At 41.2% G+C, this 15,823-nt stretch overlaps 1 protein-coding gene across 2 annotated transcripts in view; it reads right to left on the reverse strand.

The window, feature by feature from the left end:
- Window positions 1–15,823, reverse strand: part of LOC123513162 — a 31,549-nt gene continuing 15,726 nt past the window's right edge. The window contains exons 5-15 of one of the 2 annotated variants that reach the window (XM_045270088.1): window positions 15,098–15,235; window positions 13,864–14,025; window positions 13,052–13,280; window positions 11,842–12,092; window positions 9,481–9,656; window positions 8,167–8,408; window positions 7,472–7,585; window positions 6,216–6,348; window positions 5,248–5,435; window positions 3,919–4,251; window positions 1–433 (exon numbers count right to left, since the gene is read on the reverse strand). In XM_045270088.1, coding sequence (XP_045126023.1) covers window positions 212–433; window positions 3,919–4,251; window positions 5,248–5,435; window positions 6,216–6,348; window positions 7,472–7,585; window positions 8,167–8,408; window positions 9,481–9,656; window positions 11,842–12,092; window positions 13,052–13,280; window positions 13,864–14,025; window positions 15,098–15,235 — 2,188 coding nt within the window. In that variant the 3' untranslated portion in view covers window positions 1–211. Of the gene's footprint in view, window positions 434–3,918; window positions 4,252–5,247; window positions 5,436–6,197; window positions 6,349–7,471; window positions 7,586–8,166; window positions 8,409–9,480; window positions 9,657–11,841; window positions 12,093–13,051; window positions 13,281–13,863; window positions 14,026–15,097; window positions 15,236–15,823 lie in introns of both variants that reach the window. The other variant, XM_045270087.1, reaches the window with a different exon arrangement.

Raw genomic sequence — 15,823 nt, forward strand, 5'->3', positions numbered from 1 at the left:
TAATTTGTGATACACTTTATTGAGGGAGAAAAATAACTATTATATTCAAATCACGTGATCATCTTACAATATACGGATGCATGGATGCATGTATATACGAGGACGTACATGCATGCATCGAATCACACTGCAGAACTGTGTGTGTGTGTGTGTGTGTGTGTGTGTGTGTGTGTGTGTGTGTGTGTGTTTTTTTTGTCTGTCTGCCTGTGTGTCAATAATCCATGTTGGCCAGCACCACAGACCAGTAAACCACCACAAACAACACTACCACGCCCGCATAGCCACCGCGCGCCCACAGCATGAGGCGGTCAGCTCCCTCGGGTGGTGCCTTGCCTACCGCCGCCCACATGTTGATCCCAGTGTCCTCCGTCACGTGTCGCCGCCGCCGTATCCTCATGTTACCGACCACGTCGATGAATACGTGGAAAATTACCTGGAAAAGAGTTGTTGTCGTTATTATTATCGTTATCATCATTGTCGTTTTTATTGTCGTTATCATGAATTTTAGTTTTATTTTTAGTTTTCTTGATCATTATTGTTGCCTTTTTTATTTTTTTTATTTTAAGATAATAATTGTTGCCTTCATTCCATTTATATGGTGGAACACTCTAGTTATAAAATCAGAAAAATAAAACTGTTGTAGCAGACAATAAACAATCTAATCACTTCAGAAAATGTTTAATTGCAATTTTAGGCCTCGAAACTTATGCATAGACACCAAAATTATGATTTTACGACATCCAGGAATAAAATTATGATATTATTTCACTTTGTAAAGATCGGATTATGTAAATCTTATAAAATAGCCAAAGTTGGCTATATTTTAAGAAAACACATCAAAAGTGATTCCTAGCTAGCCCCTGAAGAATGTTAGTCCACCCAATGAACACTAGGGGGTTGCTACTTGACACCCTTCTAGTTCATGGATTATTCCTGAGTCAGGCGGGCGTCCACGCATTTCGCGTCTGTTGCATAAATTACTCTAAATCCATTCCGGTTTGTCCTATAATATTGAGTGTGGTCTCATTTTAAAGCTATGAAATGCTGTAAAATGTTCATCAAGGCAATATTTTTTATATCTGTGACTGTTTTTTAGTAACCGTAAAGTTAATTGTATCTTCCACAAAAATTTCACCATTTGCGTAAAAAAAAAAAAAAAACGCGATTATGATAATTTGGGTTTAATTTACAATAAATTGAATGTCATATTCTGATTCCTCATGTTTTAAACCATATAAAAACATGATGCATTTATGCTCAAATGTTATTTATTTATGTAGGTAAGGCCATTTATGATTACATATGATGCGAGAATTTTAGCAGAGCATATGCTAGAAAATGGAAGAAAATGGGTATTGCATCCCAACTTTTTTTCGGGGAACATATCAAAAGTGATTCTTAGGATATCTCTGAAGAAGATGAAACCATCCAGGATGGATCCGGACTACTACACTCTCCCACTCACATCTATCCTCAATTTCGTTCCGAAGCTAGAAGTTGCGTTTATGTTCGCAACGACTTGACTTTCTCTCGTCGCCACGCTCTTGAGGCTTCCGAATTTTCCACTCTATTAAATTTATCTATGCTGTTTACCTCTCACCTAACTCTCCTGACTATAGGAAATTCTTTGACTATTTAACTTTAAAAAAGTGGAGCACATTCTGTCTCTATCCTTTCGCGGAGATCTCCATTCTTGGAGATTTCAATATTCACCACTAGATTTGTCTTTAATCTATTTTCACCGACCATCCTGGTGAACTAGTTTTCAACTTTGCTATCCTCCATGAGCCAGAGTAACTGGTGCAACACCCTTCTCGTTTTCCGAACGCCTTGGACATACACCGAACATTTTTGACCTATTCCTTACCTCTAGTCCTTCAACTTATGCTGTTACCCTGTCTTCTCCGTTGGGCTCCTCTGATCGCAATCTCGTCTTTGTATCTTGCCCTATTCCTAATACGATCACTCCTTGAGAATCTCCAAAGCGGAGGTGCCTCTGGCGTTTCGCCTTTGCAAGTTTGGGGGACCAGAGGAGGTATTATGCTGATTTTCTTTGGAATGATTTACAGTTTCCGTGTCAGAGACCCATCTCTATGCTGAGGACATAACAGAGGTGATGGTATCTGGCATGGAGGCGTACATTCATCACTCTTTCTCTCAACGTAATCCTGACAAACCAGTTCAGGCCCTGTACATGATAGAAAGTTTGCCACAAAAGCTACGTGAGCCTTCCATCAGCTGAATCTTATGCGCTTAATGTTTCTGCCCGTAATCATGTCAAGTCTGTTCTTCAACTTGCCAAACACTCCTTCATTAAAAGAAAATGTAAAATCTTTGAAATCCAACTCTCCAAGAGATTTCTAGCATCTGGCCAAAAACATCTCCAATAACTTTACTTGTTCATCTTTCCCTCCTTTATTTCATCCTGCCATCACATTTATCTCTAAAGCTATACTCTTCTCTCAAACATAATCCCTGTGGCACCCCAATAGTTACTTGGCCCTACTCGGAATTAGAGCTGTTTATTACAATTCTGCTGGATATCAACTAACCACGACTTGATCTAGCCTAATACTTTTCCCTCTATTCTTAGCACCCTTATATTTCTCAAAATCCTCTAATGTGGTACCTTATGAAAGACTATTAGAACATAGATATACGATGTCATAACTATCACCATTATCTACCATCTCATAAACTCTACTATAAAAACTCCACGAGTTTGTAAGGCTCGACTTTCCCTTCGTAAAACCAAGCTGATAGTGATAAATCAAGTTATATTTGTTTAGATGCTCCTTAATGTTCTTCGTTATTATTGACCCCATTACTTTATCTACAATTGAAGATAAACTGACAGGTCTATAAATAAACGTTAGAGAAATATCTCCCTTCTTAAATAGTGACATCCTAAAAACCGATACTAATGGCTCACTGATGATCTTGCACAACCTTCCAGACAACTAACTATCCTCTCTTCTTCAGTGGCATTCAACTGTCCTTCTCTTCTACAGTAAATATCCTCGCTCTGTCCTTACTTATCTGAATTGGAAACCTCACATCTCATCTCTTGCTAAAACCGCTTCCATGAAGTTCGGTATTCTGAGACGTCTTTGTCCCGCTCCCAACTCCTAATTCTGTATGTGAGGAGTATACTCTTCGCTTTTATGGGGTGGGAGGGGTGGTCTCCCACAGTTTTATTAGATAGGATGGAATCAAAAACTTTAAGTCTTATCAATTCCTCTTCTCTAGCTGATTGTCTTTAGCTTCTTTCTCACCTCCAGAATGTCACATCTCATGCTATCTTCTATCCCTCTTTTTGTGCCAACTGCTCTTCTGATCTTGCTAACTGCATTCCTTCCCTCCTCCCGCGGCCTCGCTGTACAAGGCTTTCTTCTTCCTCACTCTTCTATTTGGTCCAACTCTCTAATGCAAGAGTTAAATAGTACTCTCAATCATTCATATCTTTCTCTGGTAAACTCTACTTCTGTATTTTCATTTTCTTACGACATGACTTCATTTAAGAGTGAGATTTTAAGACATGTATCCCTTTTTTTTTTTAGTAACTCTCTCTGACCTGCAAGGGGACTGGCAACCACGTGGGCTTTTTTTCCTATCGTTTTATGTTTCCCTTGGCCAGCTTTTTCCACTTACATGAAAGAAAAAAAAAAAAAATACATCCCTCTTTCCCACCGTTAGTTAGTCGGTCAGTTACCCCGTCACTCACTTTCCCATCACCTTTCCATTCAACTCTCATCCCTCCCTCCCCTCTCTCTCTCTCTCTCTCTCTCTCTCTCTCTCTCTCTCTCTCTCTCTCTCTCTCTCTCTCTCTCTCATCCATCGTACATCCTCCTTTAACTCTTCACACCATTCCAAGCTTCCATTCACCACTCACATTCGCTCTTTTAATACTACGCTCACCGTCGCAAAAATAAGCGTAATAGCGAAGAAGCACCACACGTCTATCGCCTTGGTGTAAGACGTTCGCGGGAGTCCGTCAGAAATCTGCTGGTAGAGGGCGTAGAGCACCAGAAGTGTCGTCAGGGACATCATCACTCTCAGGTCGCTGTTCTCCCGCTTACAAAAGAGTGACGCGTAGCTTATAAACATCAGCATTATCGTGGGCAGGTAGGCAGAGGTGATGTAGAACCAGAAGCGCCGGTAAAAGGTGATTTGTATCATCGCCACGCTGTATCTATCCTCCTCCTGCATCGCTGCTAGCACTGTCCCAACCTCGTACTCCGTCAGTAGTGCCTGTAGGAGAAGTGGTGGTGGTGAACGAAAATTGAGTTTGTTCGGTGTTGATATATATATATATATATATATATATATATATATATATATATATATATATATATATATATATATATATATATATATATTATTCTGAATTGAAAAAAGAAAAAGAAGTTGCTTTGAATTTGACTGTTTGATTTTGCTCCGACATCACACTTCGTCTGTAGTGTCTGTAGGAGTATGTGAGGTAGTGGTGATGGTGGTGGATCAGTATTGAGTTTGATGGTAATTCTTTATATTTATTTATTTATTTATTTATTTATTTATTTATTTATTATTATTAATATTATTATTATTATTATTATTGTTATTATTATTATTATTATTATTATTATTATTATTATTATTATTATTATTATTATCATTATTATTATTATTATTATTATTATTATTATTATTATTATTATTATTATTATTATTATTATTATTATTATTATTATTATTATTATTATTATTATTATTATTATTGTTATTATTATTATTATTATCTATTCATTTATTTATTTATTTTTTTTTTTGCTTTCTGACTTGAAATTTAGTGATTTGCCTGTGCGCAATTTGATGTGTGTTTGTATTTATGTTTGCATAACTGTATATATGTCATCAATATGTATGATTACGTTTATCACATCTTTCTTAGTTTCCATCTTCCTTTATCTGTATCTCATATATTCAATATTTTCTTTTCTTTCTCATTTACCTCCCTCTCTCTAACAATCGATCCTTTTCTCTGCTTTGTTATGAAATTTGTGTGCTTGTATCTATCTTTCTCTCATTATTATCATGACTCCTATTCTTACATTCTCTTTTATCTCGTCACCATCACCACTACCACCAATAACATGCATCTATTCTTTTCTTTTTATAACCGTTTGTGCATTGATCTTTCATTCATTATCGTTCCATAGTCTCTTGGTTTCTCCACCATTACCACCACAACCAGTGTTCACTTACCTCTCCTAAGTAAGTTACATTCATGTCCGCCCACGTAAGGAAGTTGCTACGTGCTGAGCTGAGGCGGAGAAGCATGCTGCAGTGTTGGGTATCGAAGGGGAAGTTCCTCAGATTCATATTGCAGGTGAAAGGGGCGTTTACCTTCTGGCTGAGGCGCAATGGGTTACTCTCGCCCAGGTATATCTCATCTGTAGGGGTAGGACAGTTAGGATAAACAGGTGAGGAGAGGCAGGGGGTCTGTTAAAGTAGTTAGGGGATGTTATACTACGAGGTGGTTTGTGTGTGCCTGTGGAGTATATCTGTTATGTTCGTTTTGTTTTCTCTTGTTCGCGTGTTGTTTGTTTTAATAAGCATGCGTTGGTTAGAGAGAGAGAGAGAGAGAGAGAGAGAGAGAGAGAGAGAGAGAGAGAGAGAGAGAGAGAATGTTGTATAAAATGCATCAGCTGTTTTCTTCAACGGCATGCTGTGAATGTGAAAGAAAATACATTCCCTTTGCACTCGCTCTCTCTCTCTCTCTCTCTCTCTCTCTCTCTCTCTCTCTCTCTCTCTCTCTCTCTCTCTCTCTCTCTCTCTATCTATCTATCTATCTATCTATCTATCTATCTGCCCCGCAGTTGCTTTCCTTCTGTTTCTCTTCTACTTTTTTCTTTATTGAGTCTCTCTATCGTGTCTTTCTATTCTATCCCTCCTTTTTCCTCCCTTTCCTCTCTCTTCCCTTCCCTTCCCTTTCCTTTCCTTTCCTTTCCTTTCCTTTCCTTTCCTTTCCTTTCCTTTCCTTTCCTTTCCTTTCCTTTCCTTTCCTTCCTTCCTTCCTTCCTTCCTTCCCTCCCTCCCTCCTCCCTCCCTCCCTCCTCCTTCCCTTCCCTTTCCTTCCCTTCCCTTCCCTTCCCTTTCCCATCCCTTCCCTTCCTTTCCCATCCCTTCCATTTCCTCTCCTTTCCTTTCCTTCCCTTCTCTTTCCTCCCCACCGTGAAGAACGGCTGAAGGGTCGTCAGGCTCTGGTTCAGTTTGGCGCACCACATTTAGTATCGGGGAGGTGGTAGAAATGCGTGGGAAATCTGCGTTCATGTACTCCACCTTCGGCGTCCACACCTCTAATGGCTGCAAGAAAAGGAGGAGGAGGGGGAGGAAAAGAAGAAGATAGATTAATTAGTTACAAGGAGTCTTAAACAGTAACTATCATTAGATAATTACATGTAGACACAACTTTAAGGAAGATTAGTGCAGGAAGCCATTAGGTCTATATGTAAAAGAAGTATTCTCTGTATCTCAACCTGTCGTCATCATCCATAAATTTATATAATTCTCTAAGGTTTCCCATTGACTCAGCACCAGCAACCTTATTATTTACTCTACTCCATTCAATTATGACTATTTTGACAACGAGCTTCTTTCTTTCTCTTTTTTTTTTCTAATTTAACAATTTTAATCTTGGACTTTTGACATCTTGTTCTTTTCTGATTGCTGACCCCGAGTAAGCTAGATGTGTTTGTGAGTGGTAGTGTCAGATAATTCAGTGATTAAGTGCTCAGGATGTGAGTTCAGTAGGTCAAATGGCCTTTTTTTTGTTTCCTTATTTTCTTGTGGTCTTAAGGTCATGTTTCTGTAGCTCTTTGGTTGCTAGATTCCAGTTTACTACGCTAGTCTAGTTATAGTATTAGTTAAGTGGAAGAAAAGGTGCAATTGTTCGTAGTGGTAGAGAGAGAGAGAGAGAGAGAGAGAGAGAGAGAGAGAGAGAGAGAGAGAGAGAGAGAGAGAGAGAGAGAGAGAGAGAGAGAGAGAGAGAGAGAGAGAGAGAGACTGGAGAAAAATAATATTTGGTGAAAAAATTTCTTATGTGATCTTGCGACGGAACTGTGTGATTATGACATGAATTGGAAGGAAGTGTGCTGCTGCTGCTGCTGTTGCTGCTGCTATTATTTCTACTACTACTACTACTACTACTACTACTACTACTACTACTACTACTACTACTACTACTACTACTACTACTACTACTACTACTACTACTACTACTACTACTACTACTACTACTACTACTACTACTACTACTACTACTACTACTACCAGCAACAATACTGGTAATAATAATGGCAAAAACGGACATCACTAGAATAGGGAATGTCGATGTAAAAAGATATTGTGGTAGTAGTTGTGGCGGTCGTGATAGTCGTGATTATAGTTTCAGTCTTGAAGTGGTGATGGAAGTAGTTGGTTGTCTTACCGGGATGTGGTTGATCTCTCGAATAGCCTTCAGGTTGCGGTACTTGAGTCTTTGATCGTACCAGGAGAGTGTCGTTGCCAGATCCACCGTGAGCTTGAGATCCCTGAGGTTGATCTGGGGAGGAGGAGAGAGCGGGGTGAGTAATTGAGGGAGTCTTGGAGAGCGGAGGGAGATGAGGTGATGAATGAAGATGGAGTATGGTAGGAGTGAAGTACTCGTACTAGAAAAAGAGAAGGACGAGGAGGAGGAAGAGGAGAAGCAAGAGCAGGAGGTAGTGGTTATGAGAAGTAAGGAGTGAGAGCGGTGAAAGCAGCTCTAAGTCTTAAATTTACTCTCCCGCACCGCCATTGTTCAAAGACCACACAGATAACTGACCGGGTTCTTAAGACTGTTTCTGCTGTTAGTGATTTTTTTAAATTTCTTCCTGAAGTTCCTTTAACCAAAAGCATCTCAGTTTTTTTCTTTTCTTTCTTTTATCCTTCTCCATTTCCCCTTTCATTACTTCCGTCCTTTTCTCCTTTTCTCCGTCACCTTTCCTTGTTTACTCTTCATACAAACATCCACCCGTTATTTCCTCCACCCTTCTTCATCACATCCCCATTCTTTCATCCACCCTTCAGCACACCATTTTTTTTTCTTTTTTTAATTTCAATATTTGGCCTCCCGGTTCTCTCCTCCTTCCTCCTACCTCTTACCTCCGAGAAACCGAGTATCTGTAGGGAGAGATTGAGGGCGAGAGGACCCGGCTCAACTCCTGCCGGGGTGAGGGAAGAGAGATAATCCTTCGGCCTGACTAGTTTCTCACATCCTATCTCGTCGGTGTTGTCAGGGCAATCCACACGAAGGTCACATCGCTGACTTAGGTTCAAGCAGGTGCCGTCCCCACAGGTGAATTCGAAGGCGTAGCAGGCGGAAAGCGAGAGCAGGTGTTCGGTGTCTGGAAGATAATGAGTGGGAGAGATTTGACAGGGAAAAAGAGGATGAAATAAGAAGTGGATGAGAGTGGCAGAAGGGAATGAGACGGGATGAGAGGAATAGATGAAGAAAGCGAGAGGTGAGGAGAGATGAAAGTTGAGAGAGATGTGAGGAAGGTAAGGAGATGGAGAGAGAGAGAGAGAGAGAGAGAGAGAGAGAGAGAGAGAGAGAGAGAGAGAGAGAGAGAGAGAGAGAGAGAGAGAGAGAGAGAGAGAGAGAGAGAGAGATAAGGAGGGGGATGAAAGGTACACGTGTAAAGTGCAGGAGACATAAGGAAGAGGTTGGAGGATGAAGACTGGAAAAAGAGTAAGCAGAAGAGATGAGAAAAGGCAAATAAAGATGGTCTCATTTCATAATTCATGTTCCAATTATTTTATTCGCTTTGAGTTCTTCCTTAATCACCTTTCCATCCCTTAGTTCCTTGCCATTTATCCCTTTTTTGCACTCCCCGTCTCTTTCATTCTCTTCACTTGAATCATTCCCTTTATCCTTTCTCTTTCTCTGTAATCAAACTAAGTGGTAATAATATACTCTGACTGACCATACATATAAGAAAAGGTGGAGATTCGAAATTCAAGAAAGGTACCCCAGAACAGCTCATTAGCTTGCGAAAAGGGAGGAATGCAAGATTAACTAAAAAAAAAATATTGGAAGAATGGATGAAAAGTAATTATAAAGTTGGATGAAGAAAAAAATAGATGAAAAGAGAAAATGAATAAAGAAAATATAGGAAAATTGATAAAAATGAGAAGAAAATGAATGTAAGATAGAAGGAAGGAAATTAGAATAAGAAAAAAAAATGTAAATAGAATGAGGAAAATTAAATAGAAAATGGGAGGAAGAAGGAAAAAAAATAAAGAAGAATATAGGAAAAAACAATGCAAATTAGAAAAACGAAAGAATAATAAAAGAACCACAAAAATCGAGAGAAAAGGGAAAAAAATAAAAAGAACGAAGGAAATAAATACAACAAAAAAAGAAGGAAAACATCAACCTTTATAATCTTCACGTCACATTATCTGGCCGTCACTGACCTTTGCTCTTCCCGCACACCTCGTAGTCCGTCAGAAGCTGCCACTGCCGCGTCCCCGTAGGGTAATGGAGGTCATGGGTGTGCAGAAGAGCTAGAGTTGTGTTGGTCCACTGGTTTACGAGGCGCCAAGATGTCTCTTCTTTATCATCAGGTTCTATGATGTACTTGGTGAAGCCTCTGCAGGAGTTGGAGGCATACTTGAGAGAGAGAGAGAGAGAGAGAGAGAGAGAGAGAGAGAGAGAGAGAGAGAGAGAGAGAGAGAGAGAGAGAGAGAGAGAGAGAGAGAGAGAGAGAGAGAGAGAGAGAGAGAGAGAGAGGGCGATAGTAGTAGTAGTAGTAGTAGTAGTAGTAGTAGTAGTAGTAGTAGTAGTAGTAGCAGCAGCAGCAGCAGCAGCAGCAGCAGCAGCAGCAGCAGCAGCAGCAGCAGCAATCGTCGCCCTCCACGCTTCGCCAGAGGCAAAAACAGAGGTGACTCAGGTGGTGCTGGGTAGTGGAAACGCCTTGTAGGAAATACCAAATTGGTAACAAGGGAGTAGAGAAGCAAATAGGAGAGAACAGCAGGAGAGAGAGAGAGAGTAAAACCCTACTAAAACACTACTTCCCGTTCCTCGCATACCCTTCCTTCCACCTCCACCCGTCACCCTCTAAGGCAAGGAAGCTCCAACCACACCCAGCCTGCTCAGCGGCAGCGCATTGCTCCTTGGCATCATAAAAGAAAAAAAAAAAATAAATAAATAATAATAATAATAATAATGATAATAGTAAAAAATAAACGGCCGCGTGGGATTATTGCTTCCGACGAGGCAATATAATTGAGGAGTGACACTCAAGAGCGGCAGAGCTGAGACAGGACCAACTTCTCAGGATAGTTGTTGAGGCAAGGCAACCTGCCCTCCACCTATCTAACTGCCTTCCCTGCTTGACTGACACATATTGCACCCCAGCCTGCTGCCTGGAGCCAACCACACGGTTGGCAGTGGTCGCCAAAACTCGCCCACCAGAGCGGCCTTAGCAACCAGCTCAGCTAGAATGACTGAAATGCCGAGGACTCGTCACCAGTTGACAGTCCTCTGTGCCAGTGTGCAACGCCTTCTCACTGACATAGGTGACCTGATCCTCAGCTTTTTTTCTGGGGCATCGCTTGGGCATAATAGAAGTGGCAACGGAAACAGGTAAACAGTGAGGTGGAGCCAACCTTCGGCAAGATGACCAGCTACTCCCACTGGTCAAGGGAGACAAGGAGGAAGAGTGGCAGTATGCTTAAAGGAAGGAGTGCAAGCCCAGACACTTGATATAGTGACACCGCCCACAACGGAGGCATTGTTTCTGAGAGTTGTGTTGGCAGATGACACTGCAATACTTCTATGTGCAACGTTCCGCTGCCTACACACACACACACACACACACACACACACACACACACACACACACACACACACACACACACACACACACACACACACACACACACACACACACACACACACACACACACACACACACACACACACACACACACACACACACACACACACAGTATTGATTCACAAACAAGAGACACAAGCACAAAGTAATTATTCGCCCAAGGAATATTCAATGAGGAGACAATAAAGTGTGCTTAAGTTGATGGCTAGACTAGAAGAAGAGAAAAAAAGTAAAAGAAATGGAAGAAGAAGAAGAAGAAGAAGAAGAAGAAGAAGAAGAAGAAGAAGAAGAAGAAGAAGAAGAAGAAGAAGAACACTGCTTATTATTACATAGAATAACCAAACAACAACAGATATTGAAAGTCCTTGCTTACTGTTTTATGACTTATTGTGACTAACCACCTGCTAAAGAGATAGGAGAGTAGAATAATATACGAAGAGGAGACGAAGGAGGAGAGTAAGTAGAAAAAGGTGATGGTGTGACAAGAGATTTTTTTTTTATACCATTATAGCAGAATAAGTAGAAAAACTAGAATAATTTGAAGAAGAAAGAAGATGGCGTGTAGAGGAGGACAATATAGGAGGAGCAGAAGAAAAAGAAGAAAGAGACTATGTATAAGAAGAAGGAAGAGGATGAAATAGAGGCTACGGCACTATAGCAAGAATAGAAAAAGGAAAAAGAAACTATAGTAAAAGAAGATGAAGGAGGATGACATGGAGGGAAGGGTAGTTTAGTAGGAGCAGAAGATGGGAGGAAATAGCGCGGAGGGAACAATATATCAGGAGTAGAAGAGACTGAATAGGACAAATCAGGAGTAGAAGAAGAAAGAGAGTGACAAGTAGCAATTATTTACTATCTGAAAATTCGGCTCACAATAACAAAACCATAAGAAGCCGCGATAAGGAACAGAGAAAGTGAGACAGTCATTATAACATACTTAAATGATGGCTTTTTTCCCGGCTGCTGGTGGAAGGTGAACCAAGCCGCCTTCAAGTCCTCATCTTCACACAGGCCTCGCATCTTCAGCACAGCGGGCGTCTCCTCCATACACGCCGAGCAGAACTTGTAAATGTTAGTGCAGATGCTGTCATCCCACCCCTGGTTTTGCGGAGGAATGAGGTATATCGCGCATTCCTTCTTCGATGATTTATCTCTGCCTCCGAAGTTAGTGTAGTTGAGGAGAACACCCTAGAAGTTACGAGAAATGAGATAAAGAGATAAGGAATAGAAAGAAAATTGCTACAAGGAAACAGGAGAGAAAATATGAATATGAGGAATAGAAGGAAAGTGTATGGTAGATAGAATACGGGAGAAGATACAAAATGATGGGAATAAGAAGAAGGTACACGACTGGTAAAAAAAAAAAAAAAATACTGATAAGGAATGGAAAGAAGATACAAGGTAGGTAGAATACGAAAGAGAGAGAGAGAGAGAGAGAGAGAGAGAGAGAGAGAGAGAGAGAGAGAGAGAGAGAGAGAGAGAGAGAGAGAGAGAGAGAGAGAGAGAGAGAGAGAGAGAGAGAGAGAGAGAAAGTTGCAGTTAGAATACGATATAGCAGATAAAGGGACAAATAATGGAAGGAAGGAAGGAAGGAAGGAAGGCATTATGCACATAGAACATAACTACCCTAATATAGTGAAGTACCATCCTAAACCACCACCTAATATCATATGTATCACAAGAATCTAAGTCCTCCCACCTGCTCTAGCGACTCGCCTGGCCAGAGTCATGAATATTCTATTTGTACATGGAAGATAATAAGTAGAAGCCATGTGTCATCTATAACACATGGGACATTAGTAACAGCAATAATTACCGTAGTGACCAACATGACACACGGTAACGTGAGAATAGGAACGTGAGGCAAAAAATAGTAGAGGAAGTCAAAGGTTAAGAGAAGTATACGACATATTTGTAACACCAATGAAAATTATAGGAGTGGAAAGAAATGCTCGTCGTGGCCAGGAGGGAGAACAAGCACAAGAAATAAGATGTGATGAAAACATGTAAGCGATAAAAGAGGGAAAACGAAAAATAAATGAAAAGCGAGAATGAATGAAAGTAAAAAAATGGAATGAAGAAAAATTAAGAACAAAAAAATTCTGGAAAATCAAGAAAATTCAGAAAAAAGAAAAAAAAATATTAACCTCCAGATCGGTCCAGACGCCATTATTTGCTTTATCCGTGGCTCCCAACCAGAAGAACCCCTTGGCGTGGTTTGGCGGGCGGCACTGGTTCAGGAAGGGTATGGCCTGGGCGTACAGCCTTTCGTTCTCCTCGGCGCTGCGGGGCACTGCCAGCATACTCTTGTGGTTCACACACCACTGCCTCGCTTCTCTGTTCCTTCTCAGCTCTGGGAACACGGTGAAGCGTGTCCTGACGGGAAAAGGGATTGTAAGGAGAAAGCATACAAGCCCCGAACAGTGAGAGGGACACGCCAGGAAATGCCTTTTGAGAAACACCTTTGCCTTTCTTCTGTTCACTCTCAGTTTTGGAAATTCGATAAAACGCGGTTTGACGTAAGAGGAGAGTAATAAACAGATTGACCTTTTTAAGTGTTTCTTATTTATTTTATTTATCATTGACCTCTGTTTTTGTATTGATTTTCTTACTTTTCTATATTTTCAGTTTTTCGAACGTGTATATATTTTTTTCCTCGTTGTGTTGTAGTTTTTTAATATTTGGACTGATATATGGATGAAATATTTTCTCTCTCTCTCTCTCTCTCTCTCTCTCTCTCTCTCTCTCTCTCTCTCTCTCTCTCTCTCTCTCTCTCTCTCTCTCTCTCTTCTCTCTCTCTCTCTCTCTCTCTCTCTCTCTCTCTCTCTCTCTCTCTCTCTCTCTCTCTCACACACACACACACACACACACACACACACACACACACACACACACACACACACACACACACACACACACACACACACACACACACACACACACACACACACACACACACCTCTTGACGCAGTATTCTTCCTCTTGTAGCTGTTTGTCCTCCACTTCGCCCTCTATCGTCCACTGTGTGCTTGACCACGCCACCACATCACCTTCTTCAGTAGTATTCGTACAGGTAGCGAGGCCCTCCACCTCGTCTGAGGTCAGTGCGCGACTGTAGAGGCTGCGGAAAGTACAGACGGAATGTGGGAGGGGATTAAGGAAGGTAAAGAGGAAAAGTTTCAAGATTTTGACGATTCGTGTGTGTGGAATTTCTAATATTTAAGGAGTTCAGATGCTGGTTTTGTGTGTGTGTGTGTGTGTGTGTGTGTGTGTGTGTGTGTGTGTGTAGTTTCTCTTATTCCGTATCGACATATAATTCTTGTGCTAAACGTGTGGGTGTTTTTCTTTTCTTTCAGTGTGATGTGTGTGTGTGTGTGTGTGTGTGTGTGTGTGTGTGTGTGTGTGTGTGTGTGTGTGTGTGTGTGTGTGTGTGTTTGACTTCCTTTTGTGTGTGTGTGTGTGTGTGTGTGTGTGTGTGTGTGTGTGTGTGTGTGTGTGTGTGTGTGTGTGTGTGTGTGTGTGTGTGTGTGTGTGTGTGTGTGTGACTGTGTGTGTGTGTGTGTGTGTGTGTGTGTGTGTGTGTGTGTGTGTGTGTGTGTGTGTGTGTGTGTGTGTGTGTGTGTATTCTCTTCGTAAATGATTGTGAGTGTATTGCGTGTTTGCTAGAGGCCCTGTCCGTGACCGGGAGTGTAAAGTATGTCCATATGTCCTTTGATCGTGTTTGTTTTCTTTCTTCTGTTTGTGTAGTGTCTTGTTTGTTCCCTCTATCGCCTCACTTGCGGTCCAACTGTTTGGTGTCAGGTAAAGGTATATTATGTTAGGGTGATTCTCTCTCTCTCTCTCTCTCTCTCTCTCTCTCTCTCTCTCTCTCTCTCTCTCTCTCTCTCTCTCTCTCTCTCTCTCTCTCTCTCTCTCTCTCTCTCTCTCTCTCTCTCTCTCTCTCTCTCTCTCTCTCTCTCTCTCTCTCTCTCTCTCTCTCTCTCTCTCTCTCTCTCTCTCTCTCTCTCTCTCTCTCTCTCTCTCTCTCTCTTTCCGTTCTTTTCCCGTCCTTTTTCTTTTCTTCTTCCTCTTCCTCCCTCTTTCTCATCCTCTCCTTCTCTTCTCTTCCCTTCCCTTTCATTCCATTACATTTTCGTTTTTCTCACCTTATCTCACCTCTTTCCGTATTTTATATCCTTAAAGAAAACACTCACTTGAAATCGGTGATCATTCCACAGAAGCTTTGTTGTTCCTGAAAACCTCCGTTGACGAGATCAGTCTCTTGTCCCAGCACTAGAGAGCCGTTCATTAGGATGCTGCGTTCATTTATTGTTCCCTCCCTCTGTAGCTCCCTGTGCATGATGGAAACCAGTATTCAGAAACGTTTTGCTTTCTCGCCATGACTATTTTGAAAGGCCACGGACGCTTAGCCGTGTTTTCAAGAGCGCCTCTCATGTTAATGTTGAAATGGTTTATATGTCATCAAAACTACGAAAATAGTCTTGAATATTTGCGTAACTTTAACTAATCATTTGTAAGTGGTTGAGTGATTCAGAAGCTTAAAGCAAAGTCAGATCCACGTGTTGGAATTTTCTTTTGTCTTTAGTCGTGTCATTGTAAGAATCTATATGGAGTGAATTTTGATGGAGTTTGTTTATTATTATGTGAAATTCACCTCGGTCGCCTGTTTTTTTTTTTTTTTTTTTTTTTCACGGTAAGGCCTATAGCGCCTGTAGGCACACTTGAAGAGTGTATGGGAAGCGCTGTTCAGCTTCCGCCCATTAGTGGCGCAGGTGGTGGTCACTCAGCCAGTCTTCCCTATTACGGAGCGAGCTCAGAGCTCATAGACCGATCTTCGGGTAGGACTGAGACCACAACACACTCCACACACCGGGAAAGCGAGGCCACAACCCCTCGGGTTACATCCCGTACCTATTTAC

Source organism: Portunus trituberculatus, chromosome 35, assembly GCF_017591435.1.
Source record: "Portunus trituberculatus isolate SZX2019 chromosome 35, ASM1759143v1, whole genome shotgun sequence".
NCBI classification, from domain to species: Eukaryota; Metazoa; Arthropoda; class Malacostraca; order Decapoda; family Portunidae; genus Portunus; species Portunus trituberculatus.